This window comes from Tenrec ecaudatus, chromosome 10, assembly GCF_050624435.1.
Source record: "Tenrec ecaudatus isolate mTenEca1 chromosome 10, mTenEca1.hap1, whole genome shotgun sequence".
NCBI lineage: Eukaryota > Metazoa > Chordata > Mammalia > Afrosoricida > Tenrecidae > Tenrec > Tenrec ecaudatus.
In genome coordinates this window covers 151,318,666-151,333,084 of record NC_134539.1, presented here as the reverse complement: position 1 = coordinate 151,333,084, position 14,419 = coordinate 151,318,666, and the positions used below count along the sequence as shown (strand labels likewise).

The 14,419-nt window shown below is 54.7% G+C and overlaps 1 protein-coding gene and 1 non-coding gene across 3 annotated transcripts in view; one reads left to right on the top strand and one right to left on the bottom strand.

The window, feature by feature from the left end:
- The window catches only part of SDK2 (sidekick cell adhesion molecule 2), a 283,506-nt gene extending 269,767 nt beyond the window's left edge, over nucleotides 1–13,739 (top strand). For both annotated transcript variants that reach the window (XM_075562175.1, XM_075562174.1), the window contains one exon: nucleotides 13,220–13,739. In XM_075562175.1, coding sequence (XP_075418290.1) covers nucleotides 13,220–13,573 — 354 coding nt within the window. In that variant the 3' untranslated portion in view covers nucleotides 13,574–13,739. The remainder of the gene's footprint in view (nucleotides 1–13,219) is intronic.
- LOC142460551 (small nucleolar RNA SNORA42/SNORA80 family) lies at nucleotides 5,987–6,121 on the bottom strand. Its single transcript, XR_012786735.1, has one exon. It is a non-coding gene; the product is annotated as a small nucleolar RNA SNORA42/SNORA80 family (small nucleolar RNA).
- Nucleotides 13,740–14,419: the final 680 nt, after the last annotated feature.

Sequence of the window (14,419 nt, the reverse complement as noted above, 5' to 3'; positions counted from 1 at the left end):
CAGGAGCATCCCCCACCCCGTTCCCACCGCTGGAGAGAACACAGCTGCCTATTTTTTGGATCCCCCCAGAACCAGTTGGTGAGCCAGCCCACCCCAAACCCCCTCTCCGGAACCTCTGCCATGCGGTGTAATAGGCGTAAAGGCAGTCCAGCCTGGAGAGGAGCGGGCACACAGGGTGAGGGAGGACAGCAGAGGGCTGCAGGCGACCCGCTGGAGTTCCGCGCAGTGCAGGGCGCCCTTTCTCCGAGGGAGCTGAGGTTCTGGACAGACAGAGGGCTCACTGGGAGGGCAGAAATTCTGAAAAGTGCAGGGCAATTGCAACCCCACTCTATGGGCAGACCTGGAGTCCACGCTGATGGGGGAGACATCGCTTAGCACCTAGTGCATCCCAGGGGCACGGGATCATCACTGGGTCAGCAGACATCGCTGTGAAATCAAACTAGTTACAAGGACGTCAATGGAACGGACTTGAGGTCTCCCGATGCATCTGTCCCGTCAGGCAGCTCGGCCAGAAGCCCCGTGCACCTCCCACCCCCAGCCGGCAGAGCCCAAGGTGAGAGTGTGGAGTCCCCCCAGGGTTTGAGATGCTCTGGAAGGGCCTGGCAGTCCGGTTCTGGAGAACCAGCCCTGGCGAGTCCCGCGGGGCCCAGAGTGGTGTTGGAGAAGGAGGACAAGCGGGCTCCTGTGTCAGGGGGCCCAGCCCCCACGCTCCTCCACCTGCCCCCAGCACCCCCTTGCACGCCCCCCCCCCACCATCATTCCCTCCTAGCAGTTTATTCAGCCCGAGTGGAGATGAACAGACCCTGCTGGCCCCTCCCCGCTCCCCTCCACAGACCCTGCCACAGCTTTAAGGGACTGTGAAATGGCTGGCAGGTTGAGTGACCGCCCAGAGGGGGAGGGGGCCTGGTGGGGGGAGAGCTGGGGGGCCGCCGTGAAAGGCCCCCTTTGTGCACTAGTTTCAGGGAAGCTGCATTCAATTACCGAGAAGGCCGCAGGAGAGTTGAAAGCCGGAATCGGGGCCCCTGGTTCCCCCCTCCACCCCCCATCCCCTGGCTTTCTTCTCTTCTCACCCCACCCCCACCTCGAAAAGAAACAGATGTTGTCGAGGTGGAAGGCTCTGGAGATCCCCTCCTTAGACTGGGAGAGCTGGGAGGGGGCTGCCAGACTCACTGCCCTGCCCCTCCCCTGGCGCCCGCTGTCTGGGGCACCCAGCCCCCCCCCTTTGCTGCTTCTCACCCCCTCCCCTGGGAAAGGCGCCGGCCTCAGGGTACCTGGCTGGGGGTGGGGGCTGTTGAGATGCTGAGATTATAGACTCAAGGGCCTTAAGATCTGAGCCCCCACCCCCAGCCTGTCCCCAAACTAGTCAGACCCCTCCCCCAAGCCTGTGTGTATGTGAGTGGAGGGTATTGGGGGTGGGGGCTCCATCTGAGCTTTCTTCGCCCTTCCCAGCTACTGAGCTCTGAGCCAGCCTCCCCACTCCCCTACGCCCTCCTTTGGGGGTTTTGAGACTGCCCCCTTTCCATCTCTGCCTGTTCTCCCCTCCTCCTCCTGCTGCCTGTCTGGACCCCTGGTACCTAGCCTGTGAGGCCCTGGGCATGGCCCCACTTCACAGGCGGTGGCACTGAGGCTTAGCGAGGGGACAGGATGGGCCCACACCCCAGCTGGTGAGAACCCCGAGTGGGAACTGCACTCGGCGCTCACTGGTCAGGGTGTCAGGCTCTGCACTGAGAGCTGGAGTGGACGCCTCCCAGCCGGTCTTCGCCTCCTCAGGTCAACGAGGACGTGTTCGCAGAGCCCCTGCCAGTGGGAAGGCTGGGACTTCCCATCACTGCCCCTGGACAGAGGGACGATGACTGCCCACGAGGCACCTACAGGGCTCACTCAGACCCTGTCTTCCCAGGGCCAGGCTTGCCTCAGCCCCAGGCACCAGGTGCCCCCTCCCCAGCCCCGCCCCCTCCCTGCCCTGGGCATATGGTGTCCCCGGCCCACCGGCCGGGCTGGTTTTGTTCCTTCCTGGCCAGCAGCTGGGCAGCAGGCGAAGAAGGGGCTCGTATTGTGCTGTGCTGCATCGTGGGAGAAGAGCCGTGTGGATGGGGCAAAGCACGTTCCTTTTGTCCTGAGCAGGAATTGGAGAGTGAGGTCTTGGGGGAGGTGGGGGGGTGGGAGTGGAGAAGGTGGGAGAGGGGTGAGGAGCTGAGCGGGCAGACAGGAATCAACGGCTGCTATAGACTTATAAAATGTCTGTGTAATTGTTTCTGTTGGGTGTGCAGCTGGAGGCTCACGGTGGTGAATTCACACAAACAAACTCACTGCGGATGACAGAGTGACACTGTAGGACAGGGTGGAGCTGCCCCCAGGGGGTTCTGAGACTGTAACCCTCTGCAGGGCTAGAACGGCCTGGCTGTCCCCTGACAAGTGGGCTGGCCAGTTCAAACTGCTGACTTGCGGTCAGCCACCGAACACGTCACCGTGGCTGTTGCTCAGCGACTTCTGTGCCCATGTGGCCATTTCTTATGGGTGGACGCGGGGACTGCAGCCAAGCTCAGGCATGGGAACAATTGTGAGAATGGCATGGGACCCGGCCGGTTTCCTTCGGCTGTGCATGAGGTCGCTGTGGGTCCAGCCGACTCCAGGCTCCACACAAGCCCCATAGACAGATGGTTCCAGGACCTTGGTGACAGCTCTCACTGCGTGTCAGTGTCCTCCTCACTTCCATCCCCTTTCCTCTGGCCTCGCCATTCTCCGTGCCTGTGGGCAAGTGTTGACCGCTGGGGCTCGGGCAGGGACAGATGTAAGGGCTCCGGTGCCTTTCATCGTCCAGTCTGCTGGTTGACTGGAAGCTGATCTCTGGAATTCTGTCAGCTCCCGCCTAACAGGGTACCTTGGGGCAATCGTCTGGGAGGTTCCCTCAGCCTCTGCTGGAATGATAGAGTTTCATTCTAGGTCTTCCCCCTTCTAACCCGGACCTTCCATCCCACCCCTGGTCAGAATGGCCCACCGTGGTCGCCAGACACCATCGAGTTCATCCAATCCCGGGTTAGGCGAGCCCACAGTTCATGGGGGTTTTTAACCCTGTGTTTCTTCTTTGGGCATTTGGCTTCCTTCTTTCTCTCTGACTCTAGACAAGTAGAGACACATCGTTGTGTCTCAGAGGGCCACCCACAGCTCTGGAGACACCAGACGCCAGCCACCAAGCTAGGGTAGCGAACAAGAACTCTGCGGACTGAACAACACACGAAGTGCTCAGATACCCTCTCCTCCAGACATAGGCACGCATTTCTACTCATGTCAGCACATGCAGACATGTGACTGTCAGTGTTCAGAATTGAGCCCTGCTGACACTCTGGAATGAGAGTTGGGCCGCTAACCATAAGATCAGCAGTTCAAACCCACGAGCCCCTCTAATGGAGAAAGATGAGGCTGCCTGCTTCCCCCATGGTTTGAAATCTTGGAAACCTTTGGCCGCCATGAGTCGGCATCTGCTCAGCGGCCATTGCATGGCATTGAGCTGTAATTGGCCCATTTCCCCATGTTGTTCTTCGTGTCCTCCTGGATTCTGGCCAAGGTGTACAAATGTCATCCTCTTTTTTTTTTCCCGGTGATTAGGGGTGGGGAGATCTTGAGACTGCTTCATGTATTTATGCTGCTCCACATTATATTGTTACGACTCCTTTGAGATACTTTCTCTTTTATTAATAAATAATTTTATTGGGGGCTCTCACAGCTCCTAGAACAATCCATACATTTATTGTATCAAACCCATTTGTACATATGCCACCATCATCATTTTCAAAACATTTTCTTTCTGCTTGAGCCCTTGGTATCAGCTCCTCTTTTTTCCCTTCCTTCCTGACCCGCCTGCCCTCATGGACCCCTGATAAATGATAAATGATTGTTCTTTTCACATCTTACCCTGTCCACTGTCTTCCTTCGCCCATGTTTCTGTTGTTCGTCCCCCCTGGGAGGTGGGTTTTCCATTAGTCATTGTAGATGGTTCCCCATTTCTCCCCCCTCCCCCCCCAACTTCCTCTACCCTCATGGTATCACTAGTCCCATTGCTGTTCCTGAGGGGTTTATCTGACCTGGATTCCCTGTGTAGAGAGCTCTTATCTGTACCAGTGTACATGCTCTGGTCTAGCCAGATTTGTAAGGTGGAACTGTGGTCATGATAGGTGGGGGGGGGGGCAGCATTAAAGAACTAGAGGAATGTTCTGTGTTCCGTTGGTGCTATGCTGCACCCTGGCTGACTTGTCCCTTCCTTGTGACCCTTCTGTGAGGGAATGTCCAATTGTCTACAGATGGGCTTTGGGTCTCCACTCAATAGATTTGTTTTGGGTCCTCTTACCTGATCCTGTTGACACCTCATGATCACACAGGCTGGTGTGCTTCTTCCATGTGGGCTTGTTGCTTCTCTGCTAGATGGCTGCTTGTTTAACTTCAACCCCTTAAAACTCAAAATGCTCTATCTTTTACTAGCCAGGCACCATCATTTTTCTTCACCACAATTGCTTATGCACCCATTTTTACCTCAGCAATCATGTCAGTAAGGTGAGCATCACAGAATGCCAGGTTATTAAAACAAAGTGTTCTCGAGTTGAGGGAGTACTTGAGTAGAGACCCAATGCCCGCCTGCTACCTTAATACTTAACATTTAAATATATATGCATAGGCCTATAATCCCTGCTAATATATTTTTACATGTGTGCATGCCTATATTTGTACCTCTATGAATGCCTTTGGCCTCCTAGTTCTTTTTACTTTCCTCCTGTCCCACTATCACGTTCGCGTTCATTTGACTCCTCTCAGTACTTCATCTGTTATTTCCATACCCACCACCAGAGTCCTGGCTACACATTGGGCTGTCAACCACAAGGTCAACAGTTTGAAACTACAAGCCAATCTATAGGGGAAAAAAAGATACGGCTTTCTACTGCTTTTAAGATCTGTAGTCTTGGAAATACACAGAGGCGGTTGGTTATATGCTGCCCTGTAGGGTGGCTGCGGATCAGAATTGAGTCACTGGCTGAGAGCTCTGGTTTTTCCCATCGCCCAAAATGACAGGCGTCTGCATTTCTAGGAAATACGTCCCCTCCCCGCTCCCTCCCATTCCCTAGTACCTACCAAAGAATGCTTCTTCCTGGGTGTATGTCTATTCCTAATTTTCTATAGTAGTGAGATCATGCTTTCCGGAGGACCTTCCTCACTCGGCACTGCCCTCCTGGGCCGTCGTCCTTGTTGTGTTTGCAGACTCTCCTATTATTCTCTGGAGTTGCTTCATATCCCACTGTGAGGATGCACCAGAGTTTGTTTACCCAAGCACTTGGGTGGTTTCCATCATTTTGTTGTGGTGAGGGATGCTGTCAGGAGCATGGGCGCGCATGTGTCTGTTCATGTCCTTGATCTCATTTCCGTGGCTGCACTCCTGGGAGTGGGATGGCTGCCTCTGGAGGTACTTGTGTGTCTGGCTTTTCGAGGACTGCCTGACGACTTTCCATGGTGGTTGCTGTACCATTTTGCATGTCCCGCCAGCAGAGGACAGGCATTCTAATCCCCCCACAGCCTCACCAGCATGTGGTGTTTTCTGGTTTGGGTGTTTTCTGGGGTGTTTTGTTTTGAGGTTTTTTTCGGTCATTACCATGTTTGCAGGAGGGAGATGGTATCCTATTGCAGTTTTGTTTCTCTCTAATGGCTCAGGATCACAGATACCTTTTCCTGTGTCTGCTGACCATCAGAACATCCTCTTTGGTGACGTGACCATCATGCCTTTTACCCACTTTTGGATGGGCTTATTTGTCTTTTTGCTATTAGGTTGATGACATTTTCTATGTATTTCAGAGATTAGCTCCTTGACAGGTTGTTGCCAAATATTTTTCCCTATTCTGCAGGGTTCCATTCACCCTTTTGGTCAAGTCTTTTGATAGGTAGATGTGCCTGAATTATCTTCTACTGTTCATGCCTTATCAGTTGTGTTTTGTTTTGTTTTTTTAACTGTGCAACCTGCCTCAGTGCCTGAAGCCCATGGGGGTAAAGCCAGGCAATGGTTAGGGGTGACAGTTTGCTTTCGCATGGGACACTGTGAGAGGCCCATGGGATCGGACCTGCCACAAATCCAAACCCATGCACCAGTTGTGTTTTAATAAAGCATTTCTGCTGAGATTCGGGTCCCTTCGTTTTCTTCCTATCTTGTCTTACAGGGAGCTTCAAAAGTTCATGGAAAAATGGAATTCAAAGATGATGGAATTTTTCCATGAGCTTTTTAAAGATGCCCCCACCTCCCATACAGTGGTCGCCTTGACACTTAGTTCTTTGAGCCCTTCGTTGAGATACTGTGTGTGCGTGTGTGTGTTGTGAGATTCAGAGCCTGCTTCATCCTTCTGCAAGGGGATAACCAGCTTCTCCAGCATCCTTTGTGGAAGAGAACAGTTCCTTCTCCGTGGAATGAACGCTGACCTTTTTTGAAAGACTAGTTGGCTGTGAATGGATGGGGTCACCCCAGGTTCTCAATTCTGCTCCATGGTCTATGTCTTGAGCCAGTACCAGACCGACCTGATTACCAGGTATGTGAGATCCAGAAGTATGAAGCTTCCTACTTGTTTTTTCTTACTCAGTATTGCCTTCACTATCTGGGGCCTCTTTCCTTTCCAAATAAAGCTGGGTGCTAGTTTTTCCATTTTGGTAAGGAAATGTCATTGGTATTTGCTCTTTTTTAGTAGTATTGAGACTTTTAAGTCTTCCTATCCATGAGCATGGGTTGTTTTTCCATCATGTGGATCCCTTTTGGTTTCAGGCAGTAGTGTTTTGTAGTTTTGCATCCCTGAGTAGGTTTACTCCTGGGTATTTTGTCTTTGGGGACCTATTGTAAATGGTATTGATCTGATACTCTGAAAGAGTCCTGTGGTAGTTACATGATCTGTTGTCAATTTGAGACTGAAGAGTGAAGGGGTGGAGTCCAGCCTGTCAATCAGGTCACAGCTTGATGACTTCATTTGGAGGCACTAAGGAGATAAATAGCTCATTGGAGGTGGGACACATGCTTACTCCCTGTGAGACATTCCTGTGGAGAAGACACACGGAGCTACACTAGAGCCCTGGAGCTGAAGGAGCCATGTAGCGACCTTGCCAGCACTGAGATGCTTCCACCGCCACTGGATCCACAAGACTTTCCACCACTGGCCTGTGATCTTCCTGCATTCAGCGTCATTGCATGTGTTTTGTGAGTCTGAAGAGGACTTTATAGATTTATATCGGACATATGGGCTAATCGTGGATTTATAGACTTGACCTGGACTGGGCTGGGATGTTTTTCTCAATATTCAATTTCTCTTGTATCTAAAGTTCTTTCTTATACACATATGATATGAGTGTCTGTGGATTTGTTTCTCTGGTCTACTCAGACTAACACAAGTCCTCTTGGGTAACATATAGAAACCCAACTAATGTGCGTCTACTGGTCTCCCAATACCCTGCTACTTGGCAGCGTCCTTCTGTCAGTCCCAGTAACTTTTCTGACGGTGTCCCTGCAGTTGTCTCTGTGAGGAGCCCTGTCACCTGTGAAGAAGGACACTTTCACTTTTCCTGTCGGAGGCACATCCTGTCGATTTCTCTTTCTTGCTTTGCTGCTTTGGCTGAGGCTTCTAGTTCAGTGTTGAGTAAGAAGTGGTGGTGGTCATGGGCACCCTGGTCTGATCCCTGTTCTCCACGGGGAATGCTCTCAGGCTTTCTCCACTGAGAGGAATGCTGGCTGTTGGTTTTGCATACACGCCCTTGGTTGTGTTGAAGAATCGTCCTCCTATTCCTGTGTAGCTGAGAGTTCCGATCAGGAAGCAGGGTTTGATTTTTGTCAGCTACCCTTTCTGTGCCAGCTTGGATGATCCCGATATCATTTTTCCTTTGCACTGTTAATGTGATGCTTTATGTAGCTGCTGCAGACTGTTGACTCCAGGCATCTGGACAGCGTAGTGGGTCGCAGTCTCAGAAGCCCACAGAGCCAGTTCTACTCTGTCCTACAGGGTTCACGATGAGTCACAGCTGGCGCCGATGGCAGTGAGGGTGCTTTTGGTTTGGAAAAACACAGAGTTCTCCTTAGCCGTTCCTAACCTGGAACCTGGTGAAGCTTCAACATCAGACCACTCTGAGTTCAGGCCTCGGCCGGATCATTTCTTCCAGCAAAACCGTCACTTGCTCTGCACTTGTTTTCCCCTCTGCCAGCTGGACAAACCCTTGTACACTGCTGCACACGGAGATGCGGAAATTCAAGGCTTTGAGTCCCCTGGTGCCTGGTTAAACCCCAAGGCCAAACTCACTGCCATCAAGGCGATGCCGACTCACAGTGGTCTTATAGCCCAGGGGAGACCTGCCCCTGTGGGCTTCCCAGGCTGTCACCCTTCGTGTTGTCATTAGGTGCCATCGGGTTGGTTCCGACTCATAGCGACTGATGCCCAACAGAACAAAGCACCGCCCAGTGGCACACCGGCCGCATAGCGCTTCTCGTGCATCCGTCCATCTCATCGAGGGTCTCCCTCTTTCCCGCTGCCCCTCCGCGTTACCAAACCTGATGTCCTTCTCCAGGGACTGGGCTCTCCCGGCAGCATGTCCAAAGTACGCGGGGCAAAGTCTCACCAGCCTTGCCTCTGAGGAGCCTTCTGGTCGTACATCTGTGTGGGGGGTACTTGCCCTCTAACGTTATGCAAATTGGCCCTCACTCCAAAAGGCCTGAGCCAATCCTTGAAGATGCGTTTGAATTATGATGTCACTTACTGCCAAGGGGTCAATTCCCACTCGGAGCCACCCTGCAGGACACGCCACAGCACCGCCCCTGTGGGTTTCCAAGACTGTCGTTTTTGAAGGCTGTAGAAAGCTTGGTCTTTGGGTTCAAACGACCGACCTTGCCGTTCGTACTCCACCGTGTACCCACTACGCCACCAGGGCTCCTTGGACCGACAGACCTTGCTCTCGATCCCCTCCTTCCAGCTTCGGCTTGCTTGCGCGGCTTTTAAATCCTAGAGTCGGCCTCAGCCACTTTCTGCACTGAAGTCGGGCGAAACAACTAACACCTATCTGCACCGTGGCTATATGTTGACCACGAAGACCACGCTGAGGGACAGGTTTCCTTCATAACTCAGGGGCTGCCAGGACAGTCGGGCTGGGTGCTGGCTCACTCGGGTGACTGGGGTGCTGGCATTGCTAATGCTCGCCAGATGGCAGGCGCTCCTGAGAACAAGTTGCACGTGATATCTGCTGTCCACGGACCCCTTGGGGTCAAGACCACGCCTGTTTTCTCCTCCTGGAAATCGGGACCCCAGAAGCACTCAACTGCTCCCTGTAAGGTCGGTGGTTCAAACCCACCAGTGGCTCGCAGGAAGACCGAGCTGGTGATCTGTTCCCGGAAAGATTAACCAAAAGTGAGCCACTGACTTCCTCCTTCCTGTGGCCTCTGACTCTCAGATGTGGGGGGAAAGGACAGCCCCCCCCCATCTAATCACAGGTTCAGTAAATGCAATTGTACGGTTAAGATACATAAAGATTATAAAGTCATAGAGAGCATGAACACTAGAAGAGAAATTGAAATAGTGGAGTCAGACATATTTCATAGTAGCATGCTCATCTCCTGGATAGCCATGATCTTACCAGCCGGTCCATGCACAGTGTGGGCGGAGGGCAGGTGAGGGAGCCAGAGAGAGCCGGCAGGAGGGAACTTTATTGCTAACCAAGGCCTATATCTACTTAGGGGTGTGTGATTACAGGTAACCATCACATCACAGGGAGGTGGCTGTGCAATAGACAATACAAGCAATAGGAGGGGGATATACAATGGGCATAGGCGTAACAGGAAGGGGATAAGCTAGGGGATGATAGGAAGGGGTGGGACTAGGGGTACACATGTGACAAGAAGGGCGGACCCTAGATTCATGATGGCGGCATAACCTTGGTCACCCTTGAGTGGGCTTGACCTCCCTCGGCTCTCCTTCAGGGAAACAATCTACTACTAGCCTTATCAGAAGGGAGTGGGCCCTACTTGTTGGATAATCACTGGTGTCTGCTTGCTCTGGCTGGCTCATAACCCTTAGGGAAAATATAACCTCTAACCTACTGCCCTTGACCTCCAAGGGCATAGTCATTCACCCCGTGTAGCAAGCAGCTAGGTTTGGCATATATTGGGGGAGACAACTTGGGAGAAATCCTTCAGTTTCCCACACTCACAGGGGCTTTGAGGCTTTGTAGGTCTCTGCAGGAACAGCTTCCTCCGTCTCTCAGGATGATTACAACCCCAGAACCCCACGGGGCAGCTCTGTGAGTGGCTCCAAGTGACAGCAGCAGCAGACTACGTCCCCAACCTAGTTTGTGCTGGGGTACCTAGAGCTTCTTTCTGTGGTTCTCCACCCCCACCAGAAGTTTACTACTCAATGAGACCTGGTGGTACCTCGGGTTAAGCATCTGGGCTGCTAACCACAGTGGTTCAAACCCACACGTGCTCTGTGACAGAAAGATGAGGCTGTCTGGTGAGCCGTTCTGCTGTATCCCAGAGGGCCGTGATGTGTTTTGACTGACTCCACCGCAGGGGAGTCTGGCTTCCACACTGCACAGGGATCCTGGTGGCACAGTTGCCAAAGCGCTCAGCTGCTAACAGGAAGGCTGCCAATTAGACCTACCAGCAAGTGATGGGGAGACGATGTGGCCGTCGGCATCTGGGAGGATTGCAAGGCCTTGGAAACGCCACTCTGTCCCGCAGGGTCGCTATAAATCGGATTCGGGCCACTCTGCCCCGCAGGGTCACTATAAATCGGAGTTGGCTCGGTGGCACTCGGTTTTCATCTTACTTGGGTTGGTATAAGGAGCCCTGGTGGCCTAGTGGGTTACGTATTGGGCTGCTAACCCCAAGGTCAGCGGTTCAAAACCACCAGCCACTCCACGGGAGAAAGTTGAGGCTTTCCGTCTCAGGGACCCAGAGGGTCCGTTTGACGTTGTCCCCTTGAGTGGTTGTGAGTGGGGTCCGTATAATCTGTTCACTGCCCTCCTGAGTATGTGGGGGGGGGGGCGGTGAGGGGTGCAGGAGCTGGGTGGGGGTCTTCAGAGCAGCATTGCCCTGGGCCTTCGCTGTTGACTGAAACCCACTGCGGCTCTTCCGGAGTGTTCCCATCTGCTGCCTTATTTGTTCTCAGAACATTCCTGGGAATGCGGGGGGGCAGGGGGTGAATAGGAACGCAGTATTTTTAGCTCTACATTTCAGGGCCAAGCCCTGTTTTGCATTACTACCCAGAGAGGCTGCTGCCTCCCCAGGCTCTGAAGCAAAGTAAGCCAGCAAAGTGTGCGTTTTCCAGAGCCTCCAGTCACTCTGGGAAACCGCTCCCCATTTCACATGCCTGAAGCGGCTTCAGAGCCCGCTGCCCTGGGAAACCCAGGCTCTGCCGGACTCTGCCCAGCCGCCCTCTCCTTTGGCTGTTTATTGGTTAGCTGGTGTTGCCCTTGGGTGCCGTCCAGTGGGGACCCACAGGATGCACAGTGCTGCCCGGCCCTGCACCGTCTTCACAACTGTTGTCATGTGTGACCTGCCCCGAAGCACTCAGACTACTTGCTCTGTGGGCTGGGAAGCCCCCTGCTCTGGCCCCTGGTTCTGCGGCTGCTGCTCCTCTGCCCCCCACCCCCCACCCCCTGGTGTGACAGCTGTCTCCTGGATCGAGGAGGTTCACTGCGCAGAGGTCTTGGGGTCCAGGGGACCCGCTCCACCCTGGCTCTTCTCTCTTGCTGGGAACAAGATCCCGTTCCTGCTTCTGAGAGGCCGACCTCATACCAGGCAGGGAGGCGCTCGCCACCCAACCTGTTACCAAGCTCTCAAGGCTGAATCCTCGCCTCGGACTTTGCCCCTTCTCCTGCCCAGACCCGTGGGACCGGGTTGTCGGTGGGGAGTCACTAGGGCTACGACTCAAGATCAGATAGGCCTCGTGCCACTGCCTCCGGGCTCCTACATGAACACTCTGAGCTTGTCTTTTGTCATCGTGCTGTTACCGTTCTGGGTCATGCACATGGGGTGGGGGGGGCGCGGCACTGCTTCTTTACCTTCAGGATCCCCGAGGGCCTTGGTTCCAACCGCCCACCTGCTGCTTGGCAATTGAGCCCTTAAACCCTTGTGCCACCAGGGCTCCTTAGGCACTGTCCTCAGACTCAAGACCTACTGCCATCGAGTCAGCTCTGACTCAGGACAACCCCTGTGAGTGTATGAGACCCTCACTCTACGAGAGCAGGAAACCCCCTTTTTCTCTGGAGGATTGACTGGTGGTTTCGAACTGCAGACCTTGAGTACCACAGCTCATTCTGTAACTACCAGGGCTCCTGGCAGGCAGGAGCCGTCCTAGACCTTTCACGTCCGTGATATACTCCGGGAGTGGGCGCTGCAAGGGCTGCCCCATTGCCGGGGGGCCAGGGGGCCCCAGGAGCCATCTGGAGGCTTTTCAGACCCACAGCTGTGGACAGGTGTAGCCCAAGCAAGAGCCTTCCCCCTCCAGGGATTGTCCGTCGCCCATCATGCCCATAAGTCCTCTTGTGACTGAACCCTGTTACCCCGTTCTGGCCTCACGTTCATGGTCTCCTGCGTCGGTCAGGGGGACGTGGCTTTGTCTCATCTGTGTCCTGCTTTGGGCCTCCTTAAAGGGTCTTTGTAAAAGGAGCAGGAGCCCTGGTGGCTAATGGGTTATGGGTTGAACTGCCACCTGCAAGGTCAGCAGTTCAAAGCCACCAGCCACTCTGCAGGAGAAAGATGAGGCTCCCTATCCCCATCGAGAGTACAGTTTCAGAAACCCCCAGGGGCAGTCTTCCCTCATCCCACAGGGTCGCTGTGGGTCGACATCCACTCGATGGTAGTGCATTTGTTTGTTGCTTTTGATTCTGTGGGAGAAGAAGGAGCCCTGGTGGGTGAAGCTGAACCACCAGGTTTGCGGTTCAAGCCCACCAGTCGCTCCTCGGGGAAAGAGTGAGGCTTTCTGCTCCAGTAAAGGTGGACAGCCCCGGAGGCCCACAGGGTCAGTTCTGCTCTCTCCTGTCGGGTCGCTGAGTCGGGAATCAGCTCCGTGGCAGGGTGTAGATATAAAAAAAGAAGATGACACCCACGTGGCACCCGCAGAGTACCTGCAGACCATCAGGGCCTCACACCCAGGCTCCCTGACACCCAGCTTCTGTCAGTGACCTGTTGTCCCCAGCACTCACGCCGACTCTCCTCGCCCCCCAGGGAAGTGACAGCGAGTACGAGGTGGACCCAGGTCATCAGAAGGCCCACTCCTTCGTCAACCACTACATCAGCGACCCCACCTACTACAACTCCTGGAGGCGTCAGCAGAAGGGCATCTCGCGGGCGCAGGCCTACAGCTACACGGAGAGCGACCCGGGCGAGCCCGACCACGCCAGCCTCGCCAACAGCACCAGCGCCCAGCAGGGCAGCCTCTTCCGGCCCAAGGCCAGTCGGACTCCAACACCGCAGAACCCCCCGAACCCCCCGAGCCAGCAGAGCACCCTCTACCGGCCACCCAGCAGCCTGGCCCCCGGCTCTCGGGCACCCATCGCGGGCTTCTCCTCGTTCGTGTGACATTCACGGGGGAGGGGCCAGAAAGAGAAACACACTGGCCAGACCCACCCTGCTCCCCCACCCCCGCCCCCCTGCCAGAACACACCACCAAGAAACCATGTCAGCCCCTCACCTCCCAGGTTTAGTTTTCCAGCAGTTTCCAGCGTCATTGAGAAAGAAGGGGAAGGGGGTCTTTGGGAGTGGGGGAGTTGGGCGTCTGCAGAGGGGGGTGGGCATCTGCAGAGGGGGGGTGGGTGTCTACAGAGGGTGGGTGGGGCCCTGCAGAGGTGGAGTGGGGTGGGGAGGAGGTTCTGGAAGTCCACCCTTCTCTCCACCCTCAACTGCCGTGCCCTGCCGGGCCGTGCCCCCAGCCTGCCCTCTCTACCCCTCCCTCAGCCCTCAAGAGCTGTGGCTCGGCGCCCCACACAGTGCTGGGTCCCTTTACCGTCTCCAGTAAGAGAAGGTGGGGGAGAGAAGGGACGAGGACGAGGGAGGGGGCTCTCTGCTCCAGCCTATTTTGGATTGTGAACTCCAGGCCCCTAGGGGTGGGGAGAGGGCACTGATACACACACTCACAGGGGTGCGCACACATCCACACATGCGCGCACACACACCTGTGCACACACACGTGCACAGACATGCACACACCCCGTCTCCCATGCAAGGAAGCAGTCCAGAGATCCCCTCGAGTGTCAGGCCCAGGCAGCACACCCCCTTCAGATCTGAGCCCCCAGGTCCCTGGGTCTGAAGTACCTGCTTCATCATCCACAGAGCCCAGTCCTTGATCCAAAGCCTGACACTACACACACACACACACACACACACACACACACACACACACACACACAAGCTGCCCAGCGCCCGCCT